The 17,803-nt window shown below is 43.6% G+C and overlaps 1 protein-coding gene across 5 annotated transcripts; it reads left to right on the top strand.

Annotated features, from left to right (window-relative positions):
- The first annotated feature begins 6,509 nt into the window (after positions 1–6,509).
- LOC125513615 (mitogen-activated protein kinase 13-like) lies at positions 6,510–17,109 on the top strand. Of its 5 annotated transcripts, XM_048678780.1 has the most exons (13): positions 7,368–7,539; positions 7,654–7,692; positions 8,529–8,686; positions 11,905–12,313; positions 12,456–12,583; positions 12,667–12,726; positions 14,929–15,078; positions 15,408–15,563; positions 15,658–15,795; positions 15,885–15,958; positions 16,160–16,261; positions 16,368–16,599; positions 16,738–17,109. In XM_048678780.1, exons 4-13 carry the CDS (start codon positions 11,917–11,919, stop codon positions 16,801–16,803), a joined length of 1,503 nt encoding a protein of 500 aa, XP_048534737.1. In that variant the 5' UTR covers positions 7,368–7,539; positions 7,654–7,692; positions 8,529–8,686; positions 11,905–11,916; the 3' UTR covers positions 16,804–17,109. The 5 variants fall into 5 exon arrangements, with proteins under 5 accessions (XP_048534734.1, XP_048534736.1, XP_048534737.1 ...); XM_048678777.1 differs by lacking the exons at positions 7,368–7,539; positions 7,654–7,692 and adding an exon at positions 6,510–6,941; XM_048678779.1 differs by lacking the exons at positions 7,368–7,539; positions 7,654–7,692 and adding an exon at positions 7,040–7,305.
- The last annotated feature ends 694 nt before the right edge of the window (positions 17,110–17,803 follow it).

Raw genomic sequence — 17,803 nt, 5'->3', positions numbered from 1 at the left:
TACACGTGCCTTTGAATGCCCGATTCTCCCTGTATCTGAGCCTTTCCTCTTGAATGTGGTTGCACCAAATGTTGGATTAGATTATCAAATTTCTTGCCTTTTCAAGCCGCGTGTTCTTATGCTCTGATTTTTTGAACTTAAATTATCATTCGACTATCAATTTTTACAATATAAGCAATCCGGCTTGCTGCATCTGAACCCGAACGAACGGACGAGCCGCTAATATGCTCTGAACTGAAGACGCATATTAGCGGCTCTGAACTGCAAACATACTGATGGCACTACAAGTTACTTGGTGTCTTGCTTTCAGATTTTACAGGTTCAGAAAAGGCTGCGGGCTTCCACATCGTGCCTGCAATATTATTGGTTGCATGCATCACCCGCAATTCCTAAACAACGCACCAGAACATTTTGTATCTCCTGCTATTCCTGGTTCTGCCACCGTCGAAACTGCAGACTGGGTCGGCCATTGCTTGAGTAGAGTATGCTGAAACATTGGACACAATCAGGAGTGTAAGAGAAGATGTGTCCTATCTCAAACATGTGGAATGACCTGCCGGTTTTAGCCAGCTTCCATCTTGTAGTAGCTTAAATGATACAGTGTCAAAGTTTGAAATCAGTATTCTGGTTGGTTGCCCCTGCCCCTGATAAGCACGAGATGGACTCCGGGATCTCGTGTTAATAAGCTCGTTCAGTTCAGCTTTGTGTACCTACCACCACGTCGAGCAAGTTTCCTGTAGATTATCTTCAGATCTCCAAATCAGTTTTCCTCACAGAAAAAAAAAGGATCTCCAAAACAGTCCAGATGAAGGAATAATAATCTGTCATTGGAGGACATGCTACAGCACTGCAACAGGTATATAAAGATGAATTGATATTCACAGTGAAATTAGCGACTTATCTTGTTTTCTGGGTTTGAAATACACCCATAAAAAAAGTCTGTTCCCTGCAGAATAACTGAAGGCAACCATTCTCATTTCGATAGAAAAAAATTCACATTCTTCCCTTGATACCTATGGGTTTGAACACCCTCCCACATGAACAATCTCAAGAACACAACACAGCAGTTCTGAACAAACATCTCCCCCGCCCACAACCCAAAATTTTCGAGTTGCCGCCACAGCTCTTTTTTATTAGAGCGAAGACGCAAGGAGTGTCCGACTTTAAATTAATAAAGCCAACATCAACTCGCTTTTTATAGCCGTACCAAGTCTTTCACTACAGTATGGTTTAATTTGACTCCTTCGTGTTGTGAGGATTTGGTGACTCGAGATTGTAACCTTATCATTATGAAATGAAACTCTCTTTTACCCCGCAAAAAAAACCATAAGCTCCGTGTCAGTTGCTAGCTGGAAGAGCAAGCCATGGTTCATCCACAAGGGATTAGGCCCCATCCATGCGTCCGGCCAGAAGCGGGTGGATTTCCCATTATTAACTCGGAAACGGGCCCCAACCGTGAATACCTGTTTTCTTTTCATCTTTTCCGTAGAGGCACCGTTGGGCCTTTGGTTGCTGCCTAAGGCTTCGTACAATACAATACAAGGCGCTTAGGGGAGATGGTCTGAGAAATAAACCAATGTTTCTTTAAGCATCAATGCTTATTTATAGAGAGTAGATGTTTAATCAAATGCCTCTCTTGTGAAAATAGACATTGATGCTTCAGAAAAAAAACTTGATTTATTTTTCTAAAAGACGCGACTAACATCCATACACGACCGCGATCCACTTCTCCAGACCCGCCGCGATAGGACTTCTTTGCTCGATCTGTCCTGCCGCGATCAGACTTCTCTGCTCGATCCCATCACTTTTCCCACTTCCTTTTTATTTGCTGGCGTGGTAAATAAATGCGGTAAAAAAATGTAAGAGGCAAGAGAAGATGTTTAATCATCAATGCTTATTTATAGAGAGTAGATGTTTAATCAAGTGCCTCTCTTGTGAAAATAGACATTGATGCTTCAGAAAAAAAACTTGATTTATTTTTCTAAAAGACGCGACTAACATCCATACACGACCGCGATCCACTTCTCCAGACCCGCCGCGATAGGACTTCTTTGCTCGATCTGTCCTGCCGCGATCAGACTTCTCTGCTCGATCCCATCACTTTTCCCACTTCCTTTTTATTTGCCGGCGTGGTAAATAAATGCGGTAAAAAAATGTAAGAGGCAAGAGTCGAACTCACTACTTACCTCTTGGTCCATTATAGCTTGTCATATCCACCTAGTCTAGTTTCAAGTTGTGATCACAAAAAAGGTCGATAAAAATTTGTACTGACGTGACCAGAAAAACAAGCTATTTTTTCTTTATTTCTTTTTACCATTTTTTCCTTCTGTACACCATAATTCATGCATCACAGACCTGATAAATCACGCACAAGCGGTAATTTTTTGACCCTGGGTAAAAAGTTGTTGTAATACACTCTGATTACTTAAATGTAAAAGAGTTTGCTAATTATACGCCACGAACTTGATAACTCACTCACAAATATCATGGTACGTAACTTTCGCCCCGAAGAAAAAAATGTTGTTGTAACACATCCCAATAATTTACCTGTAAAAAAGAGCATGATAATTTATACACCACGAATCTGATAATTCACGCACAAACACGGTGATAACTTTTTTGACCACATGAAAAAGAGTTGTTGTAATACATCCCAATAAATTCTCTATAAGAAACATGGTAGTATATATGCCATGAAGCTGATTACTCACTCACAGACACTGTTGTGCCTATATTACCATGCTATCAGTTATGTATTACGTTTTGAACAACCATTTTTTTCTCAGATTAAAGTTATGAGTGTGTTTGTACTAAGTTATCAGGCCATTGTCCTAATATTACCAAGCTATTTATACAGAAGCTAACGTGTATATGTCTTCAAACATTTTTTTCCCAAATAAAAATAATCATGGTGTTTGTACCTAAATTATCATGTCAGCAGTGCATAAAATATCATGCTATTTACCATGATAACTATAATATGATAAGGTTACTGACTATAGCATGAGAAGCATGATAACTTTAGAATGCGGTAGTGGTAACTTCACACTGGGGTATGTTTCGACAAAAAAAGTTACCGGGACATGTTTTAGTAACGTTTTTCAGATGGGTAAAAAGTTATCAAAATGTGTTGTATGTAATTTATCGTGTGTCTTGTGCGTAAATTACCATGCTATTTGCACTAGGTTATCAGGGCATATTTCTAGAACTTTTCGCCCAAGGTGAAAAGTTATCAATGCGTTTATATGTAATTTATCAGCTTAATTGTATGTAAGTTATCATTTTATTTACACAGAAGTTACCGGGGGTATATTTTAATAACTTTTTCACCTCGGATGGAAAAAAGTGGTATTTTATTTGAACTTGCCAGGAGCCAAGTAGTGGGTGAGTTGGCTAGTATGTTAAGATCTCAATATTGAAGTCTTGAGTTCATTTCTCAGCTTTAGCATAATTTTTTAGGCTATAAAACTACAATATGGAAACTACTAGCATCAAGATTTGTTTCCAACATCTTTTTCTCCAAAAAATTATCAGGCCTGCGATGTGTGAGTTATCAAGCTATTCGCACAAAAAATAACCGAGGGTATTTCATCAACGTGCCTCCCTCCACTCGGTCGCCAAATGTACCAAGACCTAGGTACATAAGTTATCAAGTCAGCGGTGTGTGAGTTACCGCGATATTCACATAAAAGTTATCGGGGGTATATTTCATCACCTCTATTCGCCAAAATTACCAGAATCAGGTTGCATAAGTTATCAGGTCTCCGATGTATGAGTTACCATGCTATTCACACCAAAAGTTACCGGGGGGTAATTCATCAACACCCACCACCTACGTCAAAGTTATCGAGACTGGGTTATATAAGTTATCAGGTCTATAATATGCGAGTTACCCCGATATTCACACAAAAGTGACCGGAGAGTATCCCCCTTTTCCCTTTGAATCAAAGTTATGAAGTTCTTGGATGCACAAATTATCAGAAAGTTTTAACAACTTTTTTGCCTTATGATCAAAGTTTGCCTGCTGCCACCACAGAAAAAAGGGGAAGAAAATACAACATGATGCGCCGTCTCATTTGGTGGGCAAAAGAAAAAGGCGTATATGCACACAAGATAGAACTCATGGGTATTGGTTAGTGCAACATGATGCTTTGGCTTGTGCGCACGTCTAAGGTTCGAATCCCGTTCGACACGGTTATTTTTGTTGGCCAAATAAAATAGCATGCTTCCCAAAAATCAAGCCAGGTGGGCCCTAAAATTAATGCGCGTGAATGGCAGTTGCCAAAGTCAGCGCGGAAAGCAGTAAAGGTGCGGCCCACCTGCCCATAATTCGCTCCCCGGAAATTGCGTGAGTCAACAGATCCTTTCCTAACATGGCCGTGGGATCGCGATCGTACGACTAAAATGTCGTTCGGACCTGCTGCGATGGTTCACACCACAGAAGCAACGCGCGTCGTTAGATTCGAATTGGACGGCAACGCGATCGTGTGGATCTATTGCAAATTGCCAGTCGGCAGGATTTTAGCTTTCTCGTTTTCTAAACACCTCCTTAAGCACCTAGCATTATACAAGCCCTAATCATGCTCTGTATCCAACAACACTGATTGTACATCTCTCGCCAACTGCTCCCCTCATCAACATTGTAATTCATGCTCATCGAAGCCACCACTTCTTTATTAGATTCGGTGAATTTTCTAACCCTTCTTCACCTGAAAGAAAAGTCAGATTAGGTTGGTCTCTGCTAATTTAAGTTCTCGCAGTATACAACTATGTCAACTCATCATGCTACCATGTTTTGAAAGCGACCCACCTAACTAGCATTTCAACTGCAATTTTTATATTGTTGATCCAAATACTACTATTTTGTACTATCAAATCTGATTGAACAATTTCTGCAACAACGCAAAGTATCATGTCTAGTTTCTCAAACATATAAACAAGAGATTCAACGCATTTGCAAAAAGAATATTAGGATATTTTCTTTTGAGGTGACGAATATTGTGATCTTGGCACGACCGTTATGAGCATCCAGTGAGACATGAGTCACTCTGATGCAAACGTCGACAGAAACTCGATGACGCGAATAATTTCCCCCAATCTTTCACGGTACACTGATCTCAGTTGTAATCTTTCCTTATCTAACTGCCCAAATAATCAACCAGCAAAACAGCAATGAACAATGCAGAAACTAGGTTTATTATATGCAAACCTAATTAAACAACCCGAGCACCCTGATCGGAAGCGCGTGGACGATCGTAGACAATCGGCCGAAAAATTTAGTAGCACAAGCTACCAACCTTCTCGCCAAGGAAACACAGAACCAGATCGATTCCTCAACTTGTCTCACACACAGTCATGGCCGCCGCCGCTGTAATCTGGCGTTTCTTCTGATTTAACTCAATGTAAAAAAAAAACCTATCCCTCGATACACAGCCGGATCGCCTTATATATAGTGCACGCAGGCACAAGGCTGCACCAACCTGGACTCCTATTACGACTTGAAAACTAATTGGACACAAAATCTAGTTAGACACGTACTGATACATGCACGTATCGTATACTAGTGACCATGGAAAAAAAACTCTCTCCTATCTTAACTAACTAATCAGTATTAAGCTAATACAAAATCCGGCAACGTTGATCACAAGATTCCAAAATAGTACTACTTTCCTTGTGTTGATCACGTACGACTCAAAGGACTCAAACTGTTCATCAGGCTTTTGCATGGAGTCCTGAACTTCAGCTCAACTTCATCCGTTGGTGCAACTTGAACGGGAATTTCTCCAACAAAAGCACACGCCACCTTGTTGCCATGATGGAACTTGCTCACGTGATGAACTGTCTGATTGATGTCATGAACAACAACAAATTTCTTTCTTTTCTGACGCAAAGCAGGCACTATATATTTCTCCTTTCTTCCCTGTTCAGCCTTCAAAATTAAGTTGGGTAACGCCAGGGTTTTCCCAGTCACGACGTTGTAAAACGACGGCCAGTGAATTGTAATACGACTCACTATAGGGCGAATTCGAGCTCGGTACCCGGGGATCCATCTAAAAAAAGAGGCCTCGACCCAAAGGTAGCCAAATGGGCCGATACTAGCGTGCCCTGTCCGTCGTGGCCATGGCCCGACACATTTACAATCGGGGCGTCCAGGTACCAAAAATGGTAAATGCACGGGGTGTTTACAGGCTTTTACGGGCTGCTTCCATATAACTTAACCTCCCCCCTCCCTGATTTTCAAGTGGGTGAGGCCCAATCTCCCCCCTTAATCCAATCAGCCCCAGGCAACTTAGAGTCACTCCGTAAAAGCCTGTAAACACCACTTGAGTGTAGCCGACCTAGGGCCATGCCTAGGCCGCGAGGCTGGGCACACTTGCCGACATGCTATGACTCCTTAAAAAGATATATTTATACAGCCCAACAGACTGAATTTAGGCCGAAAACAGCCGAATAGGCTGAATCCTACGCGGGCCAACAGGCTAAATGTGCCGCCAGACCGGCCCATTTACTAAGGGAGCCATGCCTGGGCTGGGGAGTGCAGTATGCGGTAACTGGCCCGTTTAGGCTAGGACGGGCGTGCCGTGGCCCGTAGCTGCATTCCCCCGGTGCCCCTCCCCCCTTCTCGGCGGCAGTGACCGCAGCGACCTCCCGGCTCTGCGACTCGTCGGAGAGAAAGGCGAATCGGAATCCCCCGCAGAAGGGGAGAGCCGCCTCGGAGAGCACCCGCGGCAGCAGCGAGCTGCGTGCTGCCCAATGCCGCTCAGCGCCGCCGGAGGGGCACCACACATGGCATGGGAAGGGGGGAGCACCCGCGGAGGCGGCTCCGCCCCGGCGACGACGCGCGCTCGTGGCCCTCCTCCTCACCGGCCTCGCCGCCTCCACCCGCGTCCCCAACGCCAGGCCGCCGCAGCCGCTCGACGCGGCCCACCCCATGAACGCTGGTGAGTCCCTCGGATTTGGCTTGTCAGTTGACTTGTCTAGAAACTTCCCCGTCGTGCTCGTTGATTCTTCCGCGCGAGAACCCCGATGCCGCCTACTGGTTGAACACGGTCTGTAAAGCTCGCTCGAATTTGACTTGTCCTGCGTGCTCGGGGAGTTCACCCGGTCCAAACCTCCCGCCGGCTTTTCACCGGAAACTTCGGTAGAAATTTTCCATACGAACTTCAGTACAAATGACGGCTGCATTGCTTGACTTCCTCCTGCCCATTTTGACTTGCACGAACCCGTGGAATAAATAAAGCTTTTTCCTGTGCCGTCTTTCTTTGGTTTGTCTAGGAGGTCTCGCAGCAAGCAATTTATTCCGGGGTAAAGCATTGCCTCTTGATTGTATTTGTATACTAGTTAGCACCTCCATGTTCATGGCGTACCACTGAGACGAGCAACAGAGGCTTTTCCTTCTGTAAAGCCCGCCCAATTGATCGATGGGTGCGGTAGTGGCGTTGTGTGAGTCAAGGGGTTCAGGTTCATGTTCCAAGAACCTGCAGCCTGTGCGTTTCTAACCCAAACTCATCTTTTATTTCTCCAACCGGGATCATGCAGGTCTTCTCTTATCCACAGTTTTCTGTTCCCTTTTTCATATCTGGAGTAGTGGAGTACAAGTTGATTTGCTGACGCTTTATTCTAATCTGGCTACGTGGCGGTGCTATTCCTTAGGTGGCTTCTGGTGTTGGTAATGCGAATCATCCGGCTTAGGTTCCTGTTCTGCCCATGTGCTGGAATCTATTTTCGCCGTAGTCATCTGTACCATCACGCTTATTCTATGGAAGCAACAATTGTTAGAGCTGTTCACATCTGACTATGCAACCCCAAACGAATTAGTCCTTTTGCAGTTGCTTGCTCCACCAAGGCGCATTTCTTTTCTCCATTTTTCGTCTATATTATACATCTCATGGGGTCAAACACTTATTTGGTGCCGGGTGATTCTCCTCCAGACTGTTGTGATTTAGATTAATTTCTTGGATAGTCTTGCGGAAGCTCCCGTGTCCTTGTCCTTTTCATGTTGTCGGCAAGGTCTAATTCTGCCGTCAACATGTCTTGGTTGCACCATGGAACCAGATTCTTTTCAAGTCTGCCTTCATAAGGAGATCACATTGTTATTAGTCTGGATAGAGATGCTAGTTCATTGGTCATGATATTTACAGGGAAATTACTTTAGCTGGCTGCTGGTGTTGGTATACCATAAGGCTTTATTTCCTGCTCTGCTCTCCTGGCCATGAGCATGAAACACTATTCCTGCTGTAGTCATGTGTCCCATGAGGATTATTCTGTAGAGTGACAATTATTATAGCTTTTCATATCTGACTATGCAAATTCAAGCGGATTAGTTCCTGGCAGCTGCTTGCTTCAGGAAGGTGCAGTTCTCCCATTTTTTTTGTAGAGCTTGTTGTCTTGTTTTTCCCTGCACGAGGTCAAATTTGTTTGATAGTGCCTTAACTTCCCCCAGTAGTGCATACTAGTTAGATTTACCAGTTTTATTCGACATTCCCGCAAAAACTCTGGTGTCCTTATCACTTTGATGTTGTCTGCAGGGACTAGTTTCACCGATAAGAACTCGCAGTTCCACCATGTTCCGTGGAGCCAGATCCTTTTAAAATTGATTAAGTTTGACATTCAGAAAGGGACATCATTTTTGTCTGGAAGCGGGTGTTGGTTCCTGGCCACGATGGTTGCAGGGAAAAGAGCATAGGTGTGTAGCTATTATCTCTCTGTTATTTTACTCTCTTCCTTGTTGATTTCTCTGGTGACTCCATGAGTGTTTAGTAGGCTCTCTGTTAAACAAGGTACTATGCTTGAGCATCTTTCTGCAAACTTTGTGTGGTTGTGTGGCTTTTCTGTTGCAACCTATCAAGTTCCCTTGTTTGATGGCAAGATTTTGCTATGTGTCAGTACCCGATTGATGCAGTTCGAAACTCTAAATACTTATTCTCTTTCTCTATTAGTCTTGTACATCGGACTCATTTGTTATTGAACAGGTTTTATGATGAGTCATTCTTGATTATTCTTGCATCCATTCTGTTTTGACAGGTTTCGACAATTGGGTTTCCATTCCTTTAAATTCTGTGTGTAACTTTAGTACCTCTGAACTGTTTTTTCAAATGTCTTTAGATGCTCAAAATCTTTTCTTTTGAGCTGTGGACTCAAATCCTTTGCTTCCAGTGGAAGAGGAATGCTTCACCTTTCACTTCATCTTAGCTATCCATTTTAAACGAATGAGTGCAATCGAATCTTGATCCATTGCAGCTCAGGTGACAGTTTAGGGAGGACACTGAACCTCACGAGAAACAGTCTACGAATTTGGGCAGCTACTGTACTCTTACTACATGGAAGTGCAAACTACCATGACAAGAGCATCTTGGTGCGCAGGTGCTATTGCAGCAGATCACATGTTGCATGGCAGCAAAGACAAAGAGTTGGTAACTCTATGCTGTAACTTTAATGGGTGACTGTTGCTCTGTTAGTGCCAACGATGTCGTCATCTCTGGTCATCTGCATTTGCCGCGCTGTCGCCGCATAATGTGAAGGTGTTGGGATGATGGAAGGGAGGGTTGCTAAGGTAGCTGACATATGTACAGATGATAATGGCATACATTCACAGAGTTGGATGTGAAAGAGGAAAAATGGGATCTTGAGCGAAACATCAGATTGTCTCTTGTTTGGTGAGACGGGAACACATTGCCTATATTGCTTTGGACCATTCTTACTTAAGTTGTGGCAAACTTTGGTATCCGACCAAACACCCCTCATATCTTGGCCCTTTGTTCGTTATGGATATCTTAGATAAATGGAAAGGCATAATATGCCTATTTTATCTAGAGACAGTTGCTAAGCTTACTAGATAATAAAATGCCGCACTTGCCTAAATGAACTATGTGGATTTTATTATGGATAAATTTATATCTATATCTACTAGTAAGTTGCACATGCTTTGCATGTGAGGAGAAATTTGTTGCATAGGAGTAATTTATATGGAACAAATACTCGCTTTTTTCTTCTCAATGCTTGGTTGGATTAAATCACAAGGTATGGATTGTGACACGCAGATCATTAATCTAAGATTTTTTTTATATACGAACTTCAATTTCACCGTTCCTTTTTCTTTTTTTCTTTTTACCACTCCCACAGTTAACCCGTGGTCTTTCTAGACATTTCCACCATCTTCCTCTCTTGCTCTCTTCCAGCCATTTTTTTCTGCTCACTGCCACCTTGTTCCTCGATGCTGGGTGTTGTCACCTATTTTCCTTGTGCCACACACTCGTTTCCTGTCCAGCTCCGGCATGCAAGCCACCCCACCACAGCAGAGTGGAGGTGCACACAAGAAGGCACCGGAGTGCAGCTGGACGCCTGGTGTGAGATTTCACCAGGCAGCAAGGAATCGACTGAGCCATCAAGGAGCAAAGAGGCGCGAGCAGCTTTCCTATACTCTAATTTAGGACTCAGGAAATGACATATACTACCTCTGTACCAAAATATAAGACGTTTTTGTAGGCTATATTTTGATACAGAGTGAGTATCTTTTAGGACTTGAACCTCACCTGCAAGTAGATAACGTTCCTCTCCCCAATAAACGCCTGACAAATCTTGCTATTGAAATTCTAGCCACAAAAGATCTGTTTCCATCTGTGGTGTACTAATTGCGTTTTCCGCCAAAAAGGTTAAAAAGATCAGTTATTGGTGCTGCACCAGATGTAGCATCCGCGTGGAGAAGATGAACTCTCCACTAGAGCCAAACTTGGCGTTGCAAACGTGAGCCCATGAATTTGACTACTTTAGCCCTCCTTTCCCTTTCCCCTGCCTCTATCCCACCCTCCACAGCACATCTTTGTTCTTCTTCACTCCTCCCGTCCTCCATTGCTCACCATCTTGCCTCCGCCTTGTACCGAATCAGCACAAATGCCCAATTGCTTCCAATCTGTTTAATTTGCTTCTTGTGGCTGCAGACACCACTTTTTGGCCTTGGCGTGCAGACTTTGGATCTAATCCCGATTAGCTTATCACATCCTCGCTAATTGGTAACTTGGTGTGAACTCATTAATTTCCAAGCAATCATGTGCTGTGGAGTATTTTTCTTATTCAGTTCAGCAGATATTTACTGAATAATTCTCCATTCTAGCACACCTCATACTTGTATGTCTAGCTTAAACTTAACAGTGCTTCATTCGGATCTAGTTATTTGGATTGATATTTTCTAGGTGCCTTTGAAAGTTGACACGGAGCTCATTTCCTCCCATTCTGAACATTGATTATGATGGCCATTTGCTTCAAATTATGTTGCCATATTGTTGTGTGTGATGGTAGTAATACAAACTAATCCATTCAATTATTCCATTTCTGTTACTTGAACTTTATTGGTTTCGCTGTGCTGCTTGCTCAAAGTTTGTTGGCCAATCTAATGCTTTTCTATCAATCTTCTGTTAGACTTGTCCATTATCATCAGAAGAGAATAACAATCTTCCGCTTTACTGTGGTTTAGCTCTTGGGAATTGCTTAAGTTCTTCTGTGACAATTCTTCTTGACCTTTTCTTCTCCAGTAGTTTGCGGAAGCTATTCTGTTGTAAATTTGCTTCTTCACAGTAACATATACTGGCTTAATTATTTCTGAACTTGCTTTCTGATTGATTGTTTTTACTAGATTAATCATTTGGTAATCCCTCTTAGGTATATCTGCCCTCCAACTTTTGCATTGCTTTTATAATGCGCCTGGTTTTAACAAATTTGGCGATACATGAATTAGTGTTATTTCTCTTGGCTTATCCTTTTTTTTCTGTGTAATTGACTACCTAGAATTTTCCCTTACACATGCTCTATATATTGTTTTTGCTTCAGATGTTTATAGAATTCAAGATTCTACCAACATTGTCGTTCGTCATTCTTCTGTTCATGCATTCTGAAATTGTGATCTTTTAGGTAACATTGGGCATGGAGTTCTTCACAGAATATGGGGAGGCAAGCCAGTATCAGATCGAAGAGATCATTGGCAAGGGAAGCTTCGGAGTAGTTGCTGCTGCAGTAGATACCCAAACTGGGGAGCGGGTTGCGATCAAGAAGATACATGATATGTTTGAGCATGCCTCAAATGGCACCCGCATTCTTCGGGAAATCAAGCTTCTTCGGCTTCTCCGCCACCCAAACATAGTTGAGACCAAACACATCCTGCTTCCCCCTGCCCGAAGGGAGTTCAGAGATATTTATGTTGTTTTTGAGCTCATGGAGTCGGACCTACAGAAAGTGATCCAAGCAAATGAGAACCTCACTGCAGGGCATCACCGTTTTTTCTTGTATCAACTTCTTCATGCCCTCAAGTACATCCATGCAGGTTAGTTCAGAAACCGTCGGCATATCATTCACCTTATCATCAACAATCACGTCTTATCAAGTGTGAATCCTTTGTACAGTCTTATTTTGAACTCTCATGAAACCCTGTCTTACTTTTATGCATATGATTTATCTTGTCGCAGCTAATGTATTTCATCGTGACTTAAAACCGAGCAACATACTTGTCAATTCAAACTGCAAACTAAAGATCTGTGACTTTGGGCTTGCACGCGCATCGCGTGATGATCCTCCCTTGGCTATATTTTGGACTGTAAGGCGTTTGTCGCTGTATTAAATAATCATTTTCTATTTCTCTCCTCAAGTTACTTACCTAGTGCACTTTGCAATTTGAAGGACTATGTGGCTACAAGGTGGTACCGTGCTCCTGAATTATGTGGCTCATTTTTCTCCAAAGTAAGTTGGTGTCTGTTTGTTTGAGGCTAAGTTTGCCTATGGTTGACACACATCACACACCTAAGGTTGGGCAAGTTTGATTGACGTAGGTAGGTCTTTGGTTCAAGCCACACCTTCGGCAGGATTCTTTTTCCACCAATAAGGTCCCACATGCCATACACTTACAAAGTGTGGCAAGATTCCCTTAGGCTCCAATTTCGTTGAACTAACCTTAGGCAAGTTTGGCAAAAATAATTGTGCAAAGTGTGACATTGTTAGTCCTAAAACCAAACAGCCCCTTAGTCTTCAATTCTCAGCGCACTATAGTCAAATAGTACAGAAAGGAAGCCTCTTGCAGTACTAAATCTGTATGCCGGTGTTGCTTGTTATTGCAGACTTGTTTCCAATGCATGAATCACTCTAATGCTTTAAATGTGTATATGATGGTTTTTTTCTTTCCGAACGGGCACATAAGTGCTGGTCATTGTAGTAGAAGAAAAATGCCAAGAAGGCAGATGTCTCACACTGCCAAGAAACGCGAAAAAGAAAACAAAAGAACTGTAAATGTCCTAGACTATGGGCTATGGCTCAAGGCAAAGGATCAGGAGGGTGTCCTTGTTGTGGCAAGGCCCTCAGCACCTTGGCACCTTGGCACCAGCGTTGTGCAGCCTCCATAGCTGCCACATGGTGAGGATGATGATTGAGCGCGCTCCATTGGATCTCTGACCACCGGCCCTCTCCACAGCAACTTCAAACCAGGTGGGAAAATTATCACCGGGCTGTGGGCAGAGATGCTGGAGCGAGAAGTGGCTTAGGACCGAGTGCCAGACCTGATGCGCGAAGACACACCCTGTTAACAGATGCGAGTTTGTCCTGCCCTCCTGGTCCCACGATGGGCATTGATTGGGGTCGGGTAGGCCTCGCCTTTGGAGACGGTCAGCCGCCAACATCAGCTGGCCGCTGCTAGCCATGCAGAGACTTTGCATTTCAGAGGAGCCCAGCTACCCCAGATCGGTGCTGAGAGTGGTTTTTAGACACCGCCGGCGAAAAGAGCCATGTAAGCAGATCGAGGGTTGTATGGGCGGGAGGCGGAGATAGTCCAGACGTACTGGTCGTCGCGTGTCGGGGGAGGGTAGGGCTGTCGACGATCTCCACAAGGTGGAGTAACTCCATAATTCCCTGCACAATGAGGGTGCTTGAGATATCATGGATCTATTGGCCGTCAGTCTTCGCTCACCGTGCAGCAATTGATAACACACATGCTGACTGCAGCAGGTACCATAGGGGCCAGATTGGCCACTGACATCCTGTTATTCACCTGTCCAACCAAAATAGGGCACGGCGGCCGTCGCTCAACATGACCTTGCTCGCTGCACGAAGGAAACTGTCGACGTGCCTTCTATCTTAATAGGGAGTGAGCCCATGGCTTGGATGGGTCAATGCTTGGAGCCAAGGCCACCTAGTCCTCAGAGCCCAGCCCATCTTCCTCGTATCTGCAATGCCCAGACCGCCGAGCTTGACCAGGCGGCACACGTTTCGCCAAGCTACGGAGCAATTTGCCACCTTTCGCCTCACAATGAACTCGCCAAAAGAAATTGCATGTTTTCTTGTCGAATCGCTCGCGCACCCACTTCTGCAATCCCCCAGCCGTCATAGTGTGTGTATGATGTTATCTTACCATATTATTAAAACAAGTTAACAGCCACCACATATCGCTCTTAAGGAGGTTAGAAATTCCCACATTAATCAGAGAGGAAAGCGACATTTCAACACCATTTATTTTGGTGGTCTCAAATTATAACGGTGCAGATTAATCTGGTAAATATTAAAGCTATTACAGTTGTATAAGGATTACAACTGCATTTGTACGTACTAACAAGTGTTAAGAGTTATGCAGCAAATACAGCTGTGTTTTCAAATGTGAACATGCGCTTTAGTATCTAACCACTCAGGAAATATCTTTGAAAAAACACCTTTAGAAAGTACCCAAATGCACCAGATTATGGCGAAAACTGAAGTAGTAAAGTTTTAAGCAGTACAGTTGGCACCAATTTTCCTTTCTAAACATGGAAATTTTGCTGAACTTCTCTTCTTGCAGTGGACACTTGTAGAATCATTATTTGCAAAGCTCTTGAGACCCCCCCCCCCCCCCCCCCCCCCCCCCCCCCCCACACACACACATTTCCTACATCACCATGAACGTTGCTGATTTTCTCTGTACAGTACACCCCTGCAATTGATATTTGGAGCATAGGGTGCATATTTGCTGAAGTTCTCACTCGAAAACCATTATTTCCTGGGACGAACGTCAAGCACCAACTAGATCTGATAACAGATGTCCTTGGAACTCCATCATATGAAACCCTATCCCAGGTATGTGTACATTATCACCCATTCACTAGTGGACAAAGATTTCACTGTTTTCCTGTTTTTTGTTAGTACCATACTGGTAATTTCTTTAAAATGAAGCATATATAGACTTGGCCACAGATAGAATTCTTGCTTTCTGTAAAATGCAATACAATGTGACAGAACTACTTCCCCAACCTGACTCACAAACGCACGACTTCTGTGTGGTTGGTTCTCTAAGTAAATTGTTTCCTAGATAATAACCTGTTTGAGATTTTTGCTACTTCTAGCATATGCCATTGCACAGTAGTGCTCAGGCAATGAATTTCTTAACATGGCTATAACAACTGCAGATTCGTAATGAGAAGGCCAGGATATATTTGACTGGCATGAAGAGGAAACATCCTATCCCCTTTCCTAGTATGTTTTGTAACGCTGATCCTCAGGCTGTCCGTCTCCTAGAACGCTTACTCGCATTTGATCCTAAAGATCGACCTACTGCTGAAGAGGTATATTTTTGACAAAAAAGAGTTCTTGCTTTTATGATGACCGATTCCGAAATTGATGAGTACATAAATGTAATATTTTATATATGTATTCTAGGCTTTAGCTGATCCATATTTTGAAGGATTTCCTAATTTGGAACATGAGCCTTCACCACACCCCTTTTCAAAACTTGAGTTTGAATTTGAGAGATGGAAGCTAACAAAGGATGGTATAAGAGATCTGATATATCGAGAGGTAGAAAACCATCACTTCAGTGTATGTTTTAGGCTGACTATATCAGTCTAACTTAAAATTGGAATTTTCCTTTTCTTGAAAGCAAACAGATTTTGGAGTACCATCCACAGATGCTTCAGGATTATATCGGAGCTGGAGGACAGACTAGTTTCGTCTATCCAAGGTTAGGTTGTTTTGCCATCTGCTGCCAGCACACCAGCACCAGCGTAGATGCTTAGCATGCACATGAAATTGTATGCTTTGTATGCCCATGTCACATTTTGTTTTCACACAGAAATCGTTGGGACTTAGGAGGTCTAACCTAGTTTAATACCCCTTATCAACGGTATAATCTTGCTCATAATCTAATACTACCATGTTGCAGTGGGGTTGATGATATGAGACTGCAGTTTGTACATCTTGAGGAGAACCACCTCAGAGGAGAAAGAGGTACTCCACTGCGGAGGCGACATGCATCTTTGCCAAGGTACATGAGTCATTATTAACTTTCAGCAGTTTCAACTTATTGTAACTGCAGAAATTCTGGTATGGTTCTGATTCCGCTTGCTTCTGCACTCTTCTTCATGTGTCAGGGAAAGAGTCTGTGCACCAAAGGGTAGCGATAATCAAGACTGTAACAATGAGAGAAGGAGGACAGCATCTTCTGCTGCCCAAACTACCATAAGATCACAACAAGAGGGGCTGACACATGCATATGTTTATCAAAATGGCACAAGCATTCCGAACTTCTGCTCAGGGTATTACTTGCAGAATGGTAGTACCAGTGCTTCCAGTTGTGTCATCGATGAGCATGAAGGCCTGGAGGTACTCCCGGCACCAATTACGATGACACTGCCTAGATTCCTCCCAGGATCTTATAATTATCAGTGCACAGTCACTCTTCTCGTGACGACTCGTGCTTATGCGAGAAACTGACCAATAGCCAATCTGTTTTCTGTACAGGAGAACGGCGTCTCCGAGGAGGAGAAGGTGGCCTATGAACTGTCACAATGTTTTGCCAGGATTTAGCCAGGATGCACTCCTAAGCAACCATGATCCCGGCGCAGCTCCAAATTTCAGCACAATGGTTCCACCATGTAGTCTTATGGGTCCCGGCAGCAGAATAAACCCACCAGGGCGGAGGTGCTGCGAACTTCACAACAACCATTTGGATTATCCGAAAACATGTAATAAATCTGAGTTGAAAAATGTTGCGTTGATCTGCATCGGTATACATCCGGTGTAAATTGTGTGGGTACCGTACCGTAAGAGCCTAGACCCGAAGAACATCGTGTGTAATGTCGTAACAGAAATTGCAGACATTCAGTTTGTGAATTGGTCAACTGCTGCTGGGTTCAGTGGGAGCAGGTGAATGAATCTGTTGCACGCAGGGTAAGCTCCCCGGCCAGTGACGGACCAACAAGGGGCCCATGCTGAATCCAGTTAATCCACGGCATTTCTGCATATGTGTAGCTCTATCAAGTGCAGGATATGTAGAATCATCAGCACAGCAACAGCGTAACTGCAAGGGAGGGAGAGACCCAGTCAGTCAAGCCGCAGCTTCCTAACTGAACAACCACTTCATCAACTACTACACAACAGAAACATGCAAACAAATGCATTTTGTTTCAGATATGCGCAGCTGATATTTGCAGGTTGCCCGAAATCGAATGACCTGAAGACGGGGACAAGTGGCATCACCGCCGAAGGGGAGTGGGGGGCTGGGCTTACGTCGCCACAAGGGTGATGGAGGGTATGTCGCCGGCTGCCGGTGACAGGGAAGGCAGGGCAGCTTACGTATAGCCAGTCCCATATTAATGCAGCAAAGATGCAAATAAATACATACTCCCATTGTAAACTAACATAAAAGCGTTTAGATCACTACTTTAGTATTCTATAAACGTTATTATATTAGGTTACGGACGAAGTACATATGACGAAAATGGCTCAAGTCTGGTTGGGTGGCTGGAACTTGTCCTGATGCCGGTGGAATTCCAGTGACCCAAATGAGGATTCAGTTGCCAGGAAG

The sequence above is a fragment of the Triticum urartu genome, chromosome 6 (genome assembly GCF_003073215.2).
Source record: "Triticum urartu cultivar G1812 chromosome 6, Tu2.1, whole genome shotgun sequence".
In the NCBI taxonomy this organism is placed as follows: domain Eukaryota; kingdom Viridiplantae; phylum Streptophyta; class Magnoliopsida; order Poales; family Poaceae; genus Triticum; species Triticum urartu.
The sequence above is the reverse complement of the archived record's forward strand: the minus strand, read 5'-3'. Positions and strand labels throughout refer to the sequence as shown.